Source organism: Ptychodera flava, chromosome 18, assembly GCF_041260155.1.
Source record: "Ptychodera flava strain L36383 chromosome 18, AS_Pfla_20210202, whole genome shotgun sequence".
In the NCBI taxonomy this organism is placed as follows: domain Eukaryota; kingdom Metazoa; phylum Hemichordata; class Enteropneusta; family Ptychoderidae; genus Ptychodera; species Ptychodera flava.
This window is the reverse complement of record NC_091945.1, coordinates 37,076,469-37,098,092: the sequence shown is the minus strand read 5'-3', so window position 1 is coordinate 37,098,092 and position 21,624 is coordinate 37,076,469. Positions and strand designations below refer to the sequence as shown.

Below are 21,624 nucleotides of genomic sequence, written 5' to 3'. Positions count from 1 at the left end.
AGAATCTTCTGCCTGTATATTCCTGATGTAAAGTTGATCATCCACAGACTTGAATCTATCCCGGGATAAGTGTTCCTTGTTGTCCATCACCCAGAAAAATCTGGATACATAAAATCTGGATCATCTTCATGAAAAGTTGTGGTACACCAGGAAAACAGGATAACTTGTAGTTGGTATCCTTCAGGGCATACAACACTGGCATTGAGAAAAGAATTATGGAAGATTAAATTCAAGATTGATATTTAAATGGCATCATCATTGGAACATTTCCCTCAATCTTTCATTCAGAAATATTAGTGAAAGGATAGACTTATTTTGTAGTGTTATTGGTAGATGTATGATGAATTGTCTCTGATTGGAATCACTTTACACATCAATGTTTGGTTCGAGAGAGATAAAAGATGTATGACTGACATAGATGCTCTACGAAAACAACATATTGTGAAATGAATTTAATCCAGAATTATAATATCTATGCATCCACAACAAAGTAGATGTTCAGAACATTGAACTTGTTAACAGAATGAAAACTATTGGAACTATGTAAAGTAACAATGAAAATCAAAACAGCATTTTGAAACTCACAAAACTTTAAAAATTATTGTAATATAATGTCAATGTAAATTTAACAATAATTAACGATAATGAGACTTGCCAATTCATTAAATTGATAACATAAACACAAAATGCCAATATTAGAAAATCTGTTTATAGCACCAGTTTACCTGTCTTCTTTGTCTCCAGCTCCATCATTAATGTTTTGTTATATTCCATCTTGCTAATATTCAAATTTACTGGCGGTTCAAGTTCTTTTATAGGTAATTCCATGCCCATCATGCCAATTTTAGCCTGCTTTCTCATCATGCTTTCATTACGGTAACCACCATACTCTGGCAAAATAGAGTAATAAAATTCATTTGAATATTGACCTTTATGCAATGACTTTTAAAATTTGTGCAGATGTATGCTTTCCAGACTTTACTGTGATCTTATTGTGATAAGTTTCTGAAAAGTAAACCTTTTTCCACCATGGTTTTGGCAGACCCCAATGTTTCCATTGCTGAATGTTGAACTGTCTACAGGGAACTGTAAGGGGTGAAGCAATTAATTGTACAAACGCCTTTCAAAGAAGAGAATTGTAGTGTTAACTAGACATTTCTTGAAAATTACACTGTAACATGGACAGTTTGGTGACAAAGTTTTACAGACTGTACAGTACAGAGCAAGACCTTCAAATCTTACAAATATATCATTGAAATCAAAGAAATTATTGTGTCTGGGAAACACATGGTTTCATGATAAAAGTGTAACATGTTGAGTAGTTGGGTTCAAAAAGTCCTTGGCCTAGGAGGTGGATTGAATGGAAAGTCTATGGCACTTTAAGGGTTAACAATGCATAAAGTATTGTGTTACACTTTCATGTTTAAACTAAAATGAATTGACATTCTTGTGTTGAAGATAACAGAGATAGGTGAATATGATCTACTGTATGATATTCTGTTTTCAAATTACTAGCACTGACATTGCCTACCTCCACATGTACTGTCCTCTGTTGTCATGGCAGCGCTATGGTAACACGTACATGTAAAACCACCATCAACATTGGTGCAACGAGCATGATGATGACAAGGATTGCTTGACTGACACTCATCAATATCTGATGACAGATGTAGAGATACAGAGAAATGACAAAGTTAGCAATGACAGGGTGCATTAATACCGAACTCAATCATAATCTCTGCTAATTAGTATCCATTAGTTTTGGGGTTTAGATCATTTTTCTGTTCAAAATATAACAGGTGATTTTTTACCAGAAGACAATAAGTTTTCAGACACTGTGGTATGTATTTTAGTCAGATACTCATAGCTGTAGCTTAAATTATAGTAATATGAAAGGTTTATTGATCTGATTATAAAGTTCATTGTTGTGTTATTGTATCAACTCTTTGGGAAGTCATAATAGTACACTAAGTAACAACTTTAATGTTGGAAATGTTGATAATTTTCCTGAGATGAAGGGAACTATCATACTTTACTAATCAGATGGTGAATTGTGGGTGCTTTGTGTGTACAAGCTGAATCCTGAAAGTATTATGTTTTAAGGTAATCATCTTAGTCTGAAGTAAGCTTTGGTTCACAAACAAACAAACAAACAAATATGAAATTTCGTTTCTACTTCAATGAGTGCAAATCACACAAAACAGATGGAAAAAAAAAAATGCTTGTAATGACATGATCAGTTGATAATCAGTCCCATCCCTTCTCATATTTCTTCCTGGATTGGCAGAATATTTCTCATTACATATAGCGCAAAGATGAAGTTTGCTTTGTAATAACTTGACATTTTAAACACCATATGATGATGATGTGTATACATACCAGCACAATGAGTTCCATCACCAAGGTAACCAGTCTGACATCGACATTCAAATGTGCCAGGTAGATTGGAACAGATGGCACGGGGATCACAATAGTTGTTTACTTCACATTCATTGATGTCTGCAAGACAAATATTTATCGTAAAGGAAATTCAGAACTCATTATCTTGTCTTTCAAGGATTGATAGAATTATGTACACCACAATAAATTACTGTTTGTACTTAGCCTTTCATTGCACGGAATGGTATTGGTTTCACTGAAATACCATTTTTTGCTCTTCTGCAATTTCAACTCTTCCAAAAGATTTGCTATGTTTCAGTTTATAAAACCATGGAACAACATTTTGATGACATTTGATGAGCTAAATGAACTGGAAAATGGATGGAAAGGAAAGGAGAAAAGAAAATAATTGTTGAATGTAAAAGTTACCTTCACAAACAGGTAGCTGAGCACTCCACTGTCCAGTTTGTAAGCAAGTAAGAGCCTTGGATCCAGACAATCTATATCCATTGTAGCATGTAAACACAGCGTTATCATAGAAGGAATGAGATGCTCCAGATACCCTACCATTTTCAAACTCTCCAAGTTCAGGGCAATCGATTTCAACACAATGGTTTCCATCTCCTTTGTAACCTTCTTTACAGTGACATTCATAGCTTCCTGGTGTGTTGATACATTCTGCATGGCGGTCACAATTGTTTAAATTAAAGACGCTACATTCATCTAGATCTGAAAAAATAGTTAAATGGAGAAAACATATTACAATCAAAACAATGTGATACATTTTTTTTATTATTTAAATATTTCAAAACACTGGTTTGAGTACCACTGATTTTTATTTTCCAGCCTCCTAAAAAGGTGATAGTCAAATAAAAGATCTAAAGTTAGGCCTAGGAAACCTTCATACATCATTATCATGTACAACTATAATAACATATATTTTGAGAGAGAGAGAGAGAGAGAGAGAGAGAGAGAGATTAAGAGATTTTACCTTCACATTTTTTACCACTGCCTTCATAGCCTGTGTGACAAAGGCAAATGTATGCTGCCGGTGTGTTTTCACATTCTGCATGCTCATCACAATCATCAGTTTCCAATTCACATTCATTAATATCTGTCAACAAGAGTGAAAACATATGCTGTAAATAGTGATTATCCTTTAACTTTAGGATAAAACAGAAACACAAGGTATATATTCCAAACAAATCCTACATTACAAACAAGTGGTTTTGATTTTTGGGAAAAAATATACTTCAACATTTACGTAGGCTTTTTATACAACTAGAAACTCTACCAAACATTGGAACACTTCTAAAATTACGAAATAAGGCACACAACTTAATCTAAAGTCTCTACAAAAATTATACTTTCAGTAATTTCACTGATTATATGAACCTGACTATGGAAGCTATTGATTTCTAGTGGGCTTTTATACTGAAAATGAGTCAACAACGTGAACATATTTCCCTATATGTGAGAATGAGGATAAGTTTTCAAAAGTTTTTTTTATCCCAAAAAAGGTAAATTATTCTGTTTCAATGGTTGAAAAATGGTTTACTGAGCTCAAAGGTCACATGGTTTGAACCATAAATGAAGGGTTCTTCAAAACTTTAATGTCTTCACTGAGTCCATTTCACATACTTTGTACGAACTAATCTTTGTCAAACAGTTTAAGTTTTCTTGAAAGCCAGGGAAGAGATGGTCAGATAAGGAAAACAACCTCTGTTAGGTAGCTATTGTCTATAAACATCTAAACAAAATACATTCTAATTTTTAAGATTTGTTGAGAGAAAGCTTGAACACAATAGTAAACTACCACAAATGCCTATCTTCTTGGTGGAATAAAAAATGTTGGAAATATTTACCAAGTTCATCATGAAATCTTCTAGAAGCAACTTGATTTTCATCACTGTCATATGCATAGTATGTCAAATATCCAATAGTATTTGAATCCAGACTATTGATGTGGTATTGATATGTGACTGCTGGTGGATCAAGTATTGTGAATTCATGTGTTTTCTCCAAAACCCATTTACCAATCCAATCAGTATAGGAAACAGATCATAGTTGTACACATTGACACCAAATGGTTTGTTCGGTAATTGTGGTCCAAGTTCTGAAAAGTGATCAAAGTAGTACATGTGAAATATTTTTATGTTTCAACGATCTGACATACAAGTTATTGAAATATTGATGCATACCAGTTAACTTGACACTTAGAAGATTGCCTCACGGCTTTACTATATTAAAGTCAGATACTTATAAGTGTTTACAGTCTAGTTAATTTTGATTAGATTCTTTTCAGATTCAGATATTTCTTTATGTCTCTTGGTTTTCCATGATATCAACAACATGTACCATGTAAGTTGTGACAACATAGCAACATACCCTACCTATTGATTTGTGTATTATCTTAAAGGTGAATTTTGGTGTTGGAAATTGACCATTCTGAACCTCTACTGTAAAATAGTTCTCAGCAAAATCACTCTCTTCACAGCTGAATTGCTTCTGTTTACCGTCTTCACTGACCATGAACTCAACCTCTTCATCCTTGAACTGCAATCATACAGTACACACCATAATCTTTGTAGGTGATTGACATTAAATATCTTTAGATTTTCTCTCAGATGATCAACATTTCAAAATTATAGGTGACCGCCTTTGCACAAAATGGCAAATTATTAGTTCCTTGCAGTGACATTTGGTGAAAAAGATAGCATCACTGTCCAGTACACAAAGTATGCATTCACATAAAAATTAGATTGCATAGATATTGCTTGGATTGCGTCACATTTGATGGGTTAGATCAACTAAAAGTACATCTGTAATCAAGCAAATAAAAATCAGTCTACTTTGCTTTTGTATCTACCTGACTATTTTATCCCAATGCATCAAAAATTTGGCATGATCCTAATATAATCGTATGATTCTTTGGGAAATAAAAGCACTGAACAATTTTTAGCAAAAGCATAAAGTAATTGTCAGTCTTGCACATAGAGTAAATTAACAATTGTTTTGTAAGTGAAGTTAATCATTACCTTGGTTGATTTTGAAGAAGTCCTGTTCAACTTGGCAATGTGTTTCATCCAAACTATCTGATCAGTTCTATATTTTCCTGTAATGTCCATGTCTATTTCAATTCCACACTGGTGAAGTTGATGTGTTATGATAATACACCTGTGTACTTTCTCCATATAGTGATCGCAGATGTCCGGATTGGCCAATTTGATGGTAACTTTCTGAGCTGTCAGTGAAAAACATTACAAAGTGAATGGTTGATCTTGTGAAGTGTGAAAATACAATTTTTTCACTTCCTGTCATCGATCTTTTTAGCAATATGGGATGGAACATGATAATTTTGAAACTTTTTGTTTGATGTAATTTTGAACCACAGAATCAAACCTTTCATTTCAAGATGTAACTGAATCAAAAAACTATTGGGACTGTTGCAGGAAAAGTTGACAAGAAATCAAATAGATTGTCTAAAATGGTAGAATACATAACTCTATCTATTTATGTCATACAATCCTGCAATTTGCTGTAAAAATTTCAAACATGCCATTCTAGAGTGCCTTTACCATACAAATATTCACCTTACAAAGTGAGATTGAAGCCATTTGCTTCACATTAATTAGACAGGACAAAGATAATTGTGCATACCTATACACTGTTTACCATCACCATGGTAACCAGTCTGACACTGGCATTGGTAGGAACCTTCAGAGTTTTGACATACAGCAAACGGACTACAGTCATTCAATGTTGCATCATCACATTCATCAACATCTGAAAATCATTGAGAAATCTGTCATTAGTTACAAATCCTGTTGTAAAAGTTGAGTAAATTTTGTAGTGTTTCATCTGGGCAGCATGACTTTAGAAAGTCATGCACTACTTTGTCTAAGCAAAGTAAAGCAATGGTGCAGTGTGATGACAGCCTATCATGTCAGTACCAGAATTAGGATACTTTTATGATGAAAACTTTTCAATGCATACTAAAATATAATTTTTTGAAATTTCAGGCAGTTTTTACAACTTGCATAACATAATTCTCCTTTAATAATTCAAAATCTCCTTTAGTGTGGAAGCTTGGTAAAACTCTTTGTTTGGATTTTATAATCCTCATTAATTAATTCTTTAATCTTAAGTAACTCCTTTCTGATTAAAATCCAACAGAAAAAGTACTGAATTTTCTGGTCTCAAATAGTGCCATGTATTTTACAAGTAAACCCAGTCACAAAGTACAGAAATCATTAGAAATGAACTTGCATTATAGCTGTATAAGCATCTTACAAGGTCTGTTCTGCATGGTTCTCAAAATCATACCATGAATATTGACTTGAAGAAGTCACGTCTATGCTGTGAATTTATTTTCCAATATGACCAGCTGATGAATAGGCTGGGCACTATCTTGAAATATACAAACTCTATTACTCTGGACTCTGTTAGCTCCAGCAACAATTCCGTCTATGATTTTTTCCGACATGGGATGTAAGTGAGAGCTTAAAGATGAAGGAAAGCTACTAGAAAAACAGAACTTGTGACATAACTACAGGAAAATATTGCAAGAGTTAACAAGTCAATGATGCAACATTTCTAACCCATTGTAATTTGCCTCTCACCTTCCTCACATGCTTGGCCTCGGAAACCAGGTAAACATAAACACTGCCAACCAGTATTGTCACCATTCTCCAAACATCTACCATGTACACATGGATTACTGTGGCATATAGATTTCTCTGTGATAAGACAGGGTTTAAAAATGACACATGTGACAGGGATAGAAATACTTTTTTATTTCTCGTGGCAAAAGTTTGCCACTGGATATAAAATCAGGTGGCAATTATGAAAAATCTGGTGGCAGTTTAACACATCATGTGATTGGTATAATAAAACATTTTCTCATTGCCACATACTCTATCTAATCTATAAATTCTTGAAAATATGGTGAGTAACATCACAAAAAATCAACCAATACTGCAGGCCTCGAAAAAAATTTTTCAAACTTACTAACCGTGGGACACGTGAATTTCATTTTTACTTGCCCGAGAGGAAAAATTACTTGCCCTAAATTTCTAATAACTGTACTAGTAATTTGTAACAGAGAGCAAGAGTTTGGCCATATGAAGTGAATTCAAAGAGGGAAAAAAACAGATTCAAACATGAACTACATTCTTGTTAAAATGGAGGACTATTACCAAATCTGAAATGTCGCAGAAGAAATGTGAGAATAGATTTGGCCATCTAGAAAACATCCATTTGAATTTGGAGTTTTTTCCACAACCTAATCCAAATTAAAATCTTTGCATAAGATTGTGTGATTTACAATGTGCATGGCTGGCTGCTGCTCTTTATTGTACCAAGCTGAGATCACAAACAACTGCTCTGCTAGTGTTTATCTGCCAATGCATATGCACATGTACCATGTGTACATCTGCACCCTTTTACCTGTTTACATATATGTTTACTCACGGAGCACAGCCGTCTTTCAAAGTTTTATTTTGATAAATGTATTAGTCAAGAGAGCAGATTCAAGTTTCATTTTCGTTACTCTTCAGTGCAGATTTGTTTTCTGTAAGTGAGAGCCGATCCCTAACAACCAAGGTCACGTAATTTGAAACTGTCTGCATCTCACGCACTACGTAGCTGCAATATGTGGCCTCCTTGGTCGACTGCCAGTGAGCCCGTTTTGACTACGATGTAAACTTGTACTTTTTCATCTGGGTGTTGATTTACGTTGAACAGTAAGCATTGCCGAGATCCATGGCTTCGAATAAGTTTACATCCATTTACCAAGCACATGGTGCAATTACACTATCGCGTGAAGCCGATCGACTGTCATACGACATACACTTGCACAAAGAGAATGGCAACCACTGTCAAGAGCATACCACTTACCACTTTACGGCACACATACAAAACAGTGAGTTCACTCCGTGTCGTCGGAGAGAACATGTCGCAAAAATCTATTTTTACGACTTTTTGTGTTTTACAACAGCAAGAACGATTATTTTGCGATGTCGGGCGGATTTTCAAGGGTTTTCAGAAAAAAATTCTTAGAGTTGAAGGACTTACAATGATTGTAGGCGTGTACAGACCTAATGAAATACGTTTTCAAGCTTGAATTGTCCAGAGCTTAGTTAATTCAACCGCTGGTGCACTTTCCCGTCGGACGGGAAGCATATTGATTTTACTTGCCCGAACGCAAAATTCACTAGCCACGGGCGTCGGGCGATAGGAATTTTTGAGCCCTGTACTGGCTAATGAATTGCAAGTATTTATTGTTATTTAATTCATGCAGGCTGCAGTTTGGCTTTATTTTCAAAATATCACAACATGCTTTTATCTTGTGCAGTATGACTGCATATGCGGCTATCACAGAGGGCAACAACATGTCAAGTGTACAAAAGCTGCTGTCATCGATATGGAGATTAGCCAATCACAAGTGTGGATTCACGCTGTGTTTTCATTCATGCCAAAATGTCGCAATTAGTTTGGGTTTTTTTTTAGCTAATGAGTTTTTCCGCCGTCGACGCGTCAGACAATGCGTGTTCCTTCAGTGTTCCTTCATTCAAGCCTTACGATCGATGACATGATGACCCAAAATTTAGTGGCAGAAAAATACCACCAGAAAAAAATTTTGGTGGCAGATTGACAGTTTTTGGTGGCAAATGCCACCATTGCCACCGATTATTTCGATCACTGTGTGATTATAAAATATGGTACGTACTTGTGATTTTGTTAATAAATATGAAGTTTCTATCTTAAAATTTTTCACCATTTCACTGAATTGTTGAAATATTTAAAATTTCACACACACAACAAAAGAATTAATATTGATGTATTGTGAAAAAAACACAGGCTGTCAACTGATCTGATTACACTTCAGAATATTGTTATTGTAACTAAAACAAGTGGGTTTAGTATTGTTTCGTAATTGTGGTGTTCCTCTCTTACCATTTTGACAATTCTCTCCAATATACTCGTCAGTACACAGACACTTGTACAAATAATCAATCACTGTGTTTTCTCCAAGTTTGTACTTCACTTCCTGGTTTTCACATGTTCCACCATTCAAGCATGGATAGCTGGCACACGGCAATTCTAGTAACAAAATAAAGTATTGAAAGTTTATATCTCTGAACGATCGAACTGCACTGTAGATTTAACTGCTTATTGCCACACACAATTTTGTTTTCTCTTATTTAATCATGAACATTTATATCATATTTATTTATGTACTTCTCCAGAGAAAATCATCAAGTTTTGGTCGAACTCTCTTCAGAAAAGTTAGCCAATTTAAGTATTTCAGAATGCACATGACAGTGCTCCTTTAGTAGTTGTATAAACAGTGTTGACATTCAAGATTACAAAAAAATACAGAAAAACTCACCTCGCAAGACATCCTGCTGTTCAACACCAGCAGGCTGTTCATTTTTTTGAAATTGCAAAATCATTTCATTGTGTTTATCTTCTTCTTCTTCTTTTACTTCTTCTGTCATGTCTGATGTAAGTTCATGAATGCTCTTTTCTTCTTCAGGTACACCTGAAAACAAGTATTGAAAAATACTTGAATTACTTGTTATAGTGTTTATAAAAAGCCATATCTATCATTTTTTTTTGCATGTGTAGCAATTTCTGTTTTCCATGAAGACTTATCCCTGCTGACTTCATTTAACAGCAGAAAGTGGAATGGTGGAACATTGAAACACATCTAGAACAAATTTCATAGCATTTGAAAAGGATAAAATTTAATTCTTGTGAAACGGTATATCAGTAGATGAGCCAAGATTCAATATACTCTTGATTCCAATTCTATGTCACCCTTTTAGAATAATGAATTAATGAATAAACAAACAAATAAATAAACAAAATTTACCGGGAAACTTGATCTTGAACGGATCTGATATAACTAATCGGGCACCACTAAAATATTGACAAGTCATACTGAGCATTGTATCACCGATAACACGAACATCAGACCTTCCACGCAATTCAGGTAGAATATGGTCATCCCTGACCCAATTCAGATGTGAACGGAACAAGAGTGGTATCTGGTATGGACAGTGAAATGTGGCACTTTCCCCTTCTGCAATTTCAAACTCATACGTTGATTCATCTTCAGGGTATGGCCCCATTCCTGTGAAAAAGACAAATGAGACTGAAATATTTCAAATCTGCAAACAATGCAGAAAAACAACTGTGATTGACATGCCAAGGTGGGCAGTGTGCTGCCCTGAATGGGTGTTACCCAGAGGTGGTGAGACTGTGGTTGACACGGTGGGCAGTGTGTTACCCTGGATGGTTACAGACAGCAAAACTGCTTCCAAGGTAAAAACAAAAGATTCATTGATATGTAAATGTTCCCTTTGTGCCAAAATAATTGTTTCCAACTGTCAAATCTATTACCTCGGACTTGTAGGAACATTGTTGAGGTTTCCTTTGCAGATATAACCCGTTGATACCATATTACAAGTTCATCATACAGTCCATTTATGTAAGAAATATCTTTCTCTTCTCCAGGGCCTTTTCCTAGATATGCAATATGTTGTTCTCCTGCAACCCTTTGTTAACATAGAGAAGAGAGAAAAATATGCCACAAATTCACTTCTTATATCCTAAAGCACACTCATCATTTCTGCACGCTAAATGATATTAACAAATCATGAACAATTTGTGATGCATTTCATCAAATCAATGTGAGTAGACTTACAATATTTGATTAATCAATGTCAAAACAAACAACGACAAAGAATATCGAAAGTGACATATATTGTCTCTACATTGAGTTTTTCATGATCGTACGGCAGGATTTTCAAATGTATACACAGTTAGAAGTGAACCAAAGAACCAAATCGTTTTGTTTGATGTTCTCCATATCATTCACATTTTGTCAGAAAAAGTTAAAGAGATGATATTGTTCTCAAAGTCCCATTCACTTTAAAGCTAGTAAATTTCAATAAATCAGAAAATGAATTTTTACAAATCAAGATTACCTTGGCTGGGCTTTCTCCTCAGCAAATTGTGATCCTTTAAGTTCAGAATTCAGGTACACTCTCATTTCACCAATAGGATCCCAGGAAACGACAATGTTTTGCCATTCTTCAATAACAATACGCAAGCCATCAACTTTCCACCTCCTTTCAGTTGTTGTCAGCGACACACTAATGGTGAAGTGACCCTTGGCTTCATTGTATTTGCCTTTGAGACACAAGCCACGGGGTTCTCCACAGACTAGATAGACAAAGCTTAGAAGCACAAATAACATGATTTATTGCAAATACATGTATTTACAAGTAATATATGTATCAGTCATGATTAATGTAACCACAAGAAGTTTGCTGAAAAAGTTTACATGTTGTGATATATTACTGGTGACAACTTCTTTATAATGCTTCAAGTAAGAAAAAAAATCACAACTTGGATTCATGTTTTATCGACAGGTGACTGATACATGAATTTGACAATAGTAGAGCTGGTCCGCAAGTACGTTAAGGCTTGGGCATCAAACGTTATCATGAATATGCATTAGGGCTCATGAATATTAATAAAACAACACTGCCCACACATGAGGCAACAACAGAAAATCTCTAAAATCACATCACAAACAAAGTTCCAAACTAGAACATCATCGAGCCAACGAATTGAATTAATTTTCACACTAACAACCTTACCCAATACAGACACAAAACACATCAAAGCACATAAAAGACAAGAGGGATGATGTGTGCACCCACTTTCCAATTTACAATTACCGTTTTAGTAACAGGCAACAGGGTCATAACCTTTTGGGTCACTTGTGAGATGAGACAATCGCGTACACAGCGGCAAGATTTCTTCCGAAAATTCCAACTTGTATAATGTAGATCGCATTATTTTTTAGAAATTTTGCTTTCTTCAAACTTAGGCTCAAAATATCTTTACAATCATACCTTTAACATGTATGATTTGGTAATGTTTCCTCAAAGAAATGACCAAAATTCAAACAAGAATTGTTTTTTTTTCTACGAATCATACATATTTGGCAGAAATATGAGGCGATTACCTTCAAAATTTTCTTTGAAAAGTGTGTTGATCGATTGTCCTGAACCCACTCTATTATCATATGCCGAAAAAAGTTTAAACGTTGTTAACAAGTTGGAATATGCTGATAAAATATAATTGATTTTGGCGGGGAAATGTTGATATAAAAATCACGTGACACATTTTATGCAAATTTAAATGACATAAACTGAAAGAGCTATCAAAACTACGTATGTGTACCAAATTTCATCAAAATATGACCGGTTGTTTTTGAGAAATTAATTACAGCCCGAAATTCGGTCTGGACCCCTGCCTTAACTCACTTGCGTCTTACAGTTTGTGTTATAAATCATATTTATTCACATGTTTTATTTCTCAGTCAAAGGAAAGTTATTTAAAGTAGCTATAACTACCAAATTACCAAATCTTGCATAAACATATTAAATACTATAATATTGTCATTTTTCTTGAAATTTCACCAAAGACTCTATCTTGGAAGCCAGTTTGAAAAGTGTATTCCTTGCAGAATTTCACTACATCAGGACCTACAATAAATGCTGACTCTAAGTTTTTTGTGAGTGTTTTTGACAAATTATCATTCTGAATTTTCATTGCTTGTCATCAACCTATTTGTTTCTACCCACACCTTAAAATCATTTGTAAAGGAATGCTTTAGTTTAGAAAAAGGAAATGATAATGCTTCACTTTTAATCAGCTTCATACATTGTTGGAAGTGGAAATTTATCATAAGAAATGTGAGTTGCAAAAATGCAACGCAAAGTAAACTTAAAACATCCATTTTACTTATCATCTATCTTATCTGATACTGTTAATTTTTTTCTGACTTTATGTTATTTTTTTTTCTCAGTTCATGTAACCCTTTTCATCCCCACCATGGAATGATATGTGTTAATAAAGTATACTAATATCCACTCATTGTAACCTACAACATATATGATCGTAATATTGTTACTGTTGCACAGTCACCAAACTTTAATTAAAATGAAACATCTGTGTTTGTTGTTATGGTATACTTACTCATCTCCAGTTGCAGAGTTTGGATTCAACCATAACGACAATGAGAGACCATCGATACAATTATCAGGTTCTGTTAGACATTCATCTGCATATGTATCTTTATACAATGTGAAAAACCCTGAAAAGAGGTGGATTTTCTTATATTAATGATTTGGAAAATTTCAATCTGAACAATCTGAGTTGCAAAGAATTTCAACCCTTACAACCACTTACTATTTGTGATACCAACCTTGTTTATGCTGAACAGGTTTCTTCTTAAACAACTATTGGCAAGAGTTTGGCAAGCATTTAGAATAGCATAAATGTTAAAAAAATACTTAAAAAATGTTTACCCATCTGCCTTTGAAGACTGAACAGTTCTATTAGTCAAGAATTAGATGAACTTTTGACAAAAATTTAAAACCTTGTGACAACTTTTTCTGCACAAACAGATTCTATTAATATAATAAAAATAAGAAAAAATAGTTCCCTTAGAGTATGGATGACAAAATCCAGCAAAAGTGCACATTTTGATCAAAATAACAATGATAGGCCATCTTCAGCATTCTGAAGAGTTAAAATGTGTAAATTATGAAAACAATTTAGCTTTTATTGTATGAGCAAGTAAACTCATTCATTGACATGCCTGAACATGCAAAGAAACATCAATCATGATAATATTACCATCAGAAAATTTCATCAGAACTCAAATGTGAAATATTTTGTAGCATATTAATATGTTGCCACGATGGTATCCTGTTCATCCAAAATATTATAGTTATCCACTCTTTTGAGCAAACTATTTCTTCATACCTTAATCCTAGATATATCTGTTCCATTTCAACTCAAACTAAACATCTGACTCCACATTAATAAATTTTACATGACAGGTTACAATAAACAATGCACACTAAGCAATTGATTTTATGGTTGTTAATACCAACTGCATTTTGATGTTACAGTAACCAAGGATGAAAAACTCATTTAGAAATCCACTAGCTCAATGGACAAGCAATAAACAATGATCACTTTCTCAGCTTCACTTCTCGCTAACCCACTGGTTACAGTTCAGCTGAAAGATTCATTCGTCTGTTGGGCTCGTAGAGCCAAAATCTACCAGCCTGGTCATTAATTTTACTAGTCCATGAGTTTGGGGCAGTGGATTTGACAGCCTCTGAGTATTTGATATATTGATCAAAATAAACATAAGTTACAATACCATACTGTGTCAAGTATGCCAATGCATCGTTCTAATTGGATGAGATCTCACACTAGAATAAATAGTCAAATCTGTCTTAGTGTTGACACTTACTGAGCAGTCACGTCTTTATGGTCATCACCTTGTGGCAGTGCCGTAATATTTTATATGTCAAAGGCCCTATAAAACAGCCACCTTTCTTGTGTAGTCATTGGTAACATGTAATTACTCCATTTGGTAAAAAACCTGTGTATAATTATCAGCATCATCTTTCTCTGAATAAACTCCGTTAAAAAGTTCCCAGATCCATTATTGACCAATTCTATATAAATCTGTGTGACAGTTGTACCAGATTTATAATATTGAATTTTTGTTAAATTTTCCTAAAGCCACCACTCAGCACACCACTTACATGTATACTGAAAGTAATGCCACACCCATCCTCTATAGAATGGCCACCTCCATTTAGTGATCACTTTTTCTTGGTTCCTCGTGTGACCACTATACACAGGTTTGATTGTATCTGCAATGCTAAAACCTTTGGAGGCAGGTATATATCTCAGTTTCGGTACAAATCACTCCATACAGAACTTGCCGAGCTGCTTGTACTATATGTTGCATATTGTACCAAAATCTTGTATATATCTGCCTGCATTAAGGGAATTGAAAAACCAAAAGAGAATTATTTTAAACTCACCGTTACATCTCTTGCGTTTCATATTTAAATATAAACTGTTACCAACAAGGCCTTCACTACTACGAGCACAAGTTCCAGTACTCTTCTTGTGTGATATGGTGTCTAGGAATTCCACATGCGATTCTTCACGATGTTGCATCATTTCAAAGTCCCAGTAATGGGCTATATCACCATAGTGATCAAACACTATTGAAAGGAAAGAAAAGTAACATGCAAATATACATATAATTATTATACATATATGTATATGAAGAAAGAGTTGAGTTATTACCCAACAATGAAGATGCACAATGATACATTACCTAAATGAACTGTGAACAACTGTTAAGCAACAATTGTCTTAAAAGGCATTGTAATGAAAGCAACAATCTTACAACTCAATCTTGAAGACGTAAAGTAAAGTGATCGAGTTGCCTCTTTTTAAAGACATTTTTTAAACTGGGCTCTTTTTAAATACACTTTTTAAACTGACTTCTTGTACTGAGACTTTTGTGAAGGAAAATGATAATACGAAATGTAAATGGTCTTACATTTCTACATGTAAATCACTGTAACTGGCCAACACTGCACTACCCATGGGTAGTAATCTAAACCTTAACCCTTTCACCCCCAGTTCCCTGTATACAGGTCCAACTTTACCATAGAAAACAATGGATTTGGGACAACCACGGTGGTGAAAGGGTTAATACATCATTGACAACAACAAACCTGGCTGAGACAACTGGAAATCTGTTTTTGCCCGGGTTTCCTGAGTTTCTTCATCTTTCAAGGTGCAGATATAACTACCATAGTCACTTTTCTTCAGATTTAATACTGTCAAATTTCGGCCATCATCACTAACCATGATATCAGTCCTGTCTAAATCAACTTTTGTAAGACCTTTATACCTGTTTAATAATTGAAAGAGCATAACTATGTAATTGCAGTAACATTTCACACATCATTAGCAAAAGGTGTCAAGTAGTGAGTTAGGTGGTCCACTTGACCGGTGTAAAACCAAGTGGCCATGATGTTCACCTTGTAATAGCCTGTGAACATAAAGACTGTGTTCTTCAATGTGCGATCAGTAGCTATCTATTGTACATATTGTTACGTTACAATTCCACATGTAAATTTGATTGTCCAGGGGATCGCGCAAATTTGGTGATCTTCACTAAAAATGTCACTGCAAATGCTCATCTGCAACAAGCATTGATTCAAATATTACGACAAAGCAAAGACACCATACGAAGATATTAAAAATAATTTATCATTCTGTATTTTGTGTTCTGAAGTAATTTAAATCTAAATCGTGATATCATGTATATTCATGGGGAACACACAATGTTGAGTCAGATAAGACAATCACAGTGTTCTTTAATTTCAGTCAATAGCAGTCTAATGTTATTGATGATAGACAGACAAAGAATTCCTTAATTAAAATGTGTCTTTCTTTTATGTAAATAGAAAAAGAACTGATTTAACACATGCTTTGACTTTCATTTGTTTTTACAATATCTCTAAAGCTTCTGAACTTGAATTCTCATTGATATCAGCTTTGAAAGCAGTTAGAAATATCTAGCAGATATTTATTATTTTTTCTCTCATAATTTCCTCTTCAATGCTACATCCTGCAAGTCATCTGAAATTGATCTGAACTTGTATCTTACCATTTGATATTCTCAGGTTTATAGTCACCAATGATTCTGACTGCAAAACTGACAGATGAACCGACAGGTCGGAATATTTCTCTTGGATAAACAGGAGACAGGGGATATATTGTGACTTCTGAATAACAGAAATATACATGCTATATGTTATTTAGGTCTTCCACAGAGCCTGAACATGTTAGTTTCACATTTATATCTATGAGATAGTTACAATCAATATCTGGATAAATATTTTGAAAATATACAATTCCGAGGGACAAATGATTATTCTTACCTCTACTGACTCTAATCTTCTTTTTGCTACAAAATATTTCTGTGTACTGTATATTGCACATGTAAATATCCCATAGTTCTCTTCCTGCAGATTAGAAATCTTCAATACATGTCCATTCTGTGAAATTTCTGCATTAGTTGGTAGTTCGCTCTTTCCTTCCATATACCAGTACAAGTAAGCAGCATATGTTGGTAATGTCAGGTATTTATCAATTGTGATTTCTACATCATCACCAACATGTTTGATGCCTGTACCTGTAAGTTAGAGAAGTGATATGTGTGAAATAACTGTATAAACTCAAGAAGTATAGCTAGATAACACCCCCTGACACCCCTGAGTTATTACAGAAATTAGTTGACTTAGTGCATGGTATCTATTCAGTCTATTTTTCCCATTCACATTAATTTCAATCATCAGCTTCCAACAAAATTAAAGATTACAAGCTGCATGAATGAAAAGAGTAAAAGTTGTATACTCTTCAATATAAAAAAGTGCATTACTGTTTGACCGCACTTTGAAAAAAAATTGCTGCCATGAAGGGCAGGAAAAAATTTATTGATACCCCTATCTTCTCCACCCTTCTGAAATTTAATCACAGAATGTTTCTCCCCTTATCATCTATAAAAGGATCAAAATTATATATCGTATAAATCTATCACTGAAATTGGTTACTGTCATGATTTACTGTAATTATGATTGCCACTAAAAAAACAAGCACTGCTAGTGACATTACTCACCTATTGGTTCAAGTTCAATTACAAATACTTGCTCTGCTGGAGTTTCACCATCATTTAACACAACCTTGAAACTGTTACTTGACACATCATAGTCTCTCAAATGTAGAATGACCACATAGCTTCGGTTGTTACTCACGTACATATTGTCTGGTGGACGACCATTCTTAAGCAACGGAATAGTTTGAAGGTTTGGCTCTTCATAAACCTTAACTCTTCTGTACCATGTTAAGTCTTGAGGGGTAAATGCTCCCCTTATGCCAATTTTTAGATCTACTCGGTCACCAAGGTTCTTTGTCATAGTACAGCTTCCAATTGTGTCACCCTCGCAAACTTTTTCTCTATTGGGAATGCTGATTCGGCTTCGGATAGGTTCTTGTCAAGACATAAACAAAAGTTGAAGATTAATGATAAGCCCCAAAAACTTGTTTTCACTGGTATATACAGAAGTATATCCAGGCGTAGCCAGTACAGAGGGATTGTCTCCCCTTCATACTGTCTGCAAGCAAGTGTGACAATCACCACTAGGAATTTTGATCAGCCCTGGCAATCACTTCTAGCTTCTCAAACAACATACTATATTCTGTAGACATCACTTATTAATTATACAACATAGACATATTCTGTTGACATCAGTTTTCTGCTCCTTGCCACTTTTTTGCAAGCATAAACCATTTAATGGTGTGAACAGTAACAAAATATGATAACACTGACAATCATATTCAATACTCAGATTCAGCTGATGCCAATAGCAGCAATGCTGTTTCGTTGCCCGTAATTTAATTTCCCTTTTCCATATGTGTGTAGGGGATCCCTATAGATGTAAATTTTCTCCTGTGACAAACTTGTATGTAGGTGATTGATTGAAATGTCAAAGGTATAAAACTCGTGCATCAGCCTGTGTGATCTTGTACGTAAATTACCGATATGTCCTAATCGTTAACTCATGAAGTCACATGCGTGCATCACAATGATATATGTAAAACGACACGAATTTTTACATAATATTTTAGGAAGAATTCCCTCTGAGCATTTCCCTATTACCTGTGTGCTTGCAGATAGTTTACAGTTTATAGCTGATTATTTTGCTTTACGGAGCGTTGCTCACCTTCAATTTGCTCGCTTTGTTGCTGTTTTTGTCTACGTGCCGCCGGTGGCTTCTTCTCCACTTTGACCTCTTCTTTTACTTTTTTCTCTTTTGGTCCCTTTTTCGGGCCACGTTTAGGTGCGGCACCATCGCCCGATCTTGTACATAGCAGAATGATGGACAGGAAGATTACCACTTTTCTCATACTATTCATTTTAAAATTGCTGCATTCGTTCATTTTTTCGTGTACTTTTCATCTTTTCTGGCAAACCAACGGAAACGCGTTAGAGCGGTTGGAATACACACATTACACTAAATCTGGATTCTGAGAATAGAATCGCGCGCGATCGGGTATAAGTAGAGCGAGCTCGAGCATTTAACTAGGCATTTTGATGAGTGGTGTTTCCGCGCACTTTAGTGTCAATGATCAAGGCGACCACTAAAGCTAAATCACCTCTAACATCAGACGACTCAAATCGCATATTCCGTCGTGATTTTCGGTGCCGAACGCTCGATCAGACCGTTTTGTCGCCGCCCTTACAATGTGACTAAACTACGTATGACGTATAACGCGCCCCTGCCTGGGTTCGGACGCACAACCAAGTTCAGGTTGCGGCCTGGTTGTCTGCATATGTACGTATATCTGGCTATGCATCTGGTCTGCGCCTAATTTTTTTAATTGGTAATGTTATTCCAACAAAGTTGCAAATAAAACAAATATACAAAACTGTGAATGTGCCAAGCGATTGAACAAAATTACGCTTGGTTTGCATAGCATACAAAGGGTGGACTTGATTGGGACGCCCCGTTCATGTGACCGGAGTATGACCGGTTCTTGCCGTCACGTGGTCGGGGTCGTCCGGTGGATTCTCCAATCAAGTGGCCGCCATATTGTATTCGTCGTCTGCCCCGACCAAAATCGATCGGGCTATTCGGGGATCCCCGAATAGATGCGCGCGCAGAATCCCCGACCCAATCAAGTACGAACTTACTTGGCCTGGGTGCACCGGTCTACACCGGTCGTCCCAATCAAGTCCACCCAAAGTTAAGTACGCCTCTAGCGGCGAAACGGTGAGCTGCAAGCAGCCGGGCCACGCTCCCGCGAAAGTGGTGTCAGGTCAATGTTATTTGCATGATGATTACGATGGATGTTGTGGAGAGTGGTGATCGTGGTGGCGGGGATTATGATAGTCAGGAAATTGAATTGGTCGAAACTAACGATGTTGTTAGTTCTACTGATGGTGGTAGCGATGTGGAACTACCATTAGTTTATGATACTCCTCGATACACCGAGTGCCAAGCGTACAGAATGGGAATGTGTATCGGGGACTGTGCTGAGCTTGCACATCCCCACATAAATTTCCCATCTTCGTCAAAATGGGAAGATCGGCACATGAATAGATTGCGATTCACCCTGCATGAGTTTGACAGCGAAACTGGACAAGAAGATGATCTAATCCATGATTGGTTAATAGGCAACATTACAGCATGTGGCTCAAATGTTTATCCCAATCTCAATTTGCCCAAGTATCCAGCTAGTCCAGCAGTAGCTGCAGCCAGATATGAAACTCGTATGCCAGTTGCAAGATATCGGGAATTACTGTCAAATCACAGTGAGTGGCAAATCATGGTCCCTCCACAGGGGGCTCGTACTCCTTGTTTATTTGTGTCTGTTTGTTTGTGTGTATGTGTTTGTGTTTGTTTATTTGTTATTTTTAATAAAATAACAGCAAAAAGCTGTTTTGTTAATATTTGTCAATAAGGAGCAGTTTATCTATTTGTTTGTTTGTTTGTTTGTTTGTTAGTTATGTATTTCCGATGGTTTAGGTTAGGCTTAAGATGGGGTTAGGGTTACGGTAAGACATATAGAGGGAGTGAATAAGTCTAACCCTAACTTAAGCCTAACCCTAACCCTCGTACATATCAACAAACAAACAAACAAACAAATTGACAAATATTAACAAAACAGTTTTTCGCTGTTATTTTATTAAAAATAAATAAACAAAAACACACAAACAAACACAGACACAAATAAACAAGGAGTACGAGCCCCCTGTGGTCCCTCCACAAAAGGGACCGTGGGCAAATGTACAAACTTTCTATTGTTGTACGACTGAAGTACACTAGACCCACACACAGTAATTTTACAAATGACAGGCGTTAGACACGAAGCTTCGACTCTGCTGAAGCACTGAACTGTGGCTGTCGTTAGCAGACAAAAGTTGTGACCTGCCAGACAAAACTGTCGAGAAGATAGCACACAAAACTTGCACACCACATCACTGTCACTCCCATCTTTTAAAGGCAAGTGTGCATCAATCTCATATACAAGGTTTGCTGTATTAAAATGTATTAATACATAAACATCACATAAATGTCATTTAATAATGTATTTCTTTGCATAATATTATTATCTTCATTATACCAGTAGTAACACTAACTTAAGGTGGAGCTGCATGTTGCCAACACAGTTTTTTTCAAAGCAATATTTCTCATCAAAGATGACAATTAAGGAATACATATTTTCAAAAAGGAGAGACTCTAAAGTTTAATATGGTAGCAGAAG

The 21,624-nt window shown here is 35.5% G+C and overlaps 2 protein-coding genes across 2 annotated transcripts in view; one reads left to right on the top strand and one right to left on the bottom strand.

The window, feature by feature from the left end:
• Window positions 1–708: 708 nt before the first annotated feature.
• LOC139117734 (uncharacterized) lies at window positions 709–19,878 on the bottom strand. Its single transcript, XM_070680976.1, has 20 exons — window positions 19,080–19,878; window positions 17,975–18,346; window positions 17,238–17,491; window positions 16,964–17,081; window positions 16,023–16,201; window positions 15,315–15,500; window positions 13,441–13,558; window positions 11,376–11,627; window positions 10,789–10,943; window positions 10,259–10,519; window positions 9,773–9,925; window positions 9,337–9,483; window positions 6,040–6,165; window positions 5,418–5,623; window positions 4,773–4,935; window positions 3,371–3,493; window positions 2,809–3,108; window positions 2,380–2,499; window positions 1,532–1,657; window positions 709–890 (listed from the first exon to the last, which is right to left on the bottom strand). The coding sequence occupies exons 3-20, from the start codon at window positions 17,296–17,298 to the stop codon at window positions 709–711; spliced, it is 2,976 nt and encodes a 991-aa protein (XP_070537077.1). The 5' UTR covers window positions 17,299–17,491; window positions 17,975–18,346; window positions 19,080–19,878.
• Window positions 19,868–21,624, top strand: part of LOC139117519 (uncharacterized) — a 15,626-nt gene continuing 13,869 nt past the window's right edge. The window contains exon 1 of the mRNA XM_070680716.1: window positions 19,868–20,671. Within this exon, the coding sequence (XP_070536817.1) occupies window positions 20,191–20,671 (481 nt within the window). The 5' untranslated portion in view covers window positions 19,868–20,190. The remainder of the gene's footprint in view (window positions 20,672–21,624) is intronic.

What these genes read in the sequence shown, in the direction of transcription:
- LOC139117734 (XM_070680976.1), bottom strand. Translation starts at nt 17,298, where the DNA reads ATGTGCAATATACAGTACACAGAAATATTTTGTAGCAAAAAGAAGATT. An exon ending in AAACCTGAGAATATCAAATG is followed by an intron (nt 16,202 to 16,963) that starts GTAAGATACAAG and finishes ATTATTAAACAG; the next exon opens with GTATAAAGGTCTTACAAAAG. An exon ending in CAGTGGTAAAAAATGTGAAG is followed by an intron (nt 3,109 to 3,370) that starts GTAAAATCTCTT and finishes CTATTTTTTCAG; the next exon opens with ATCTAGATGAATGTAGCGTC.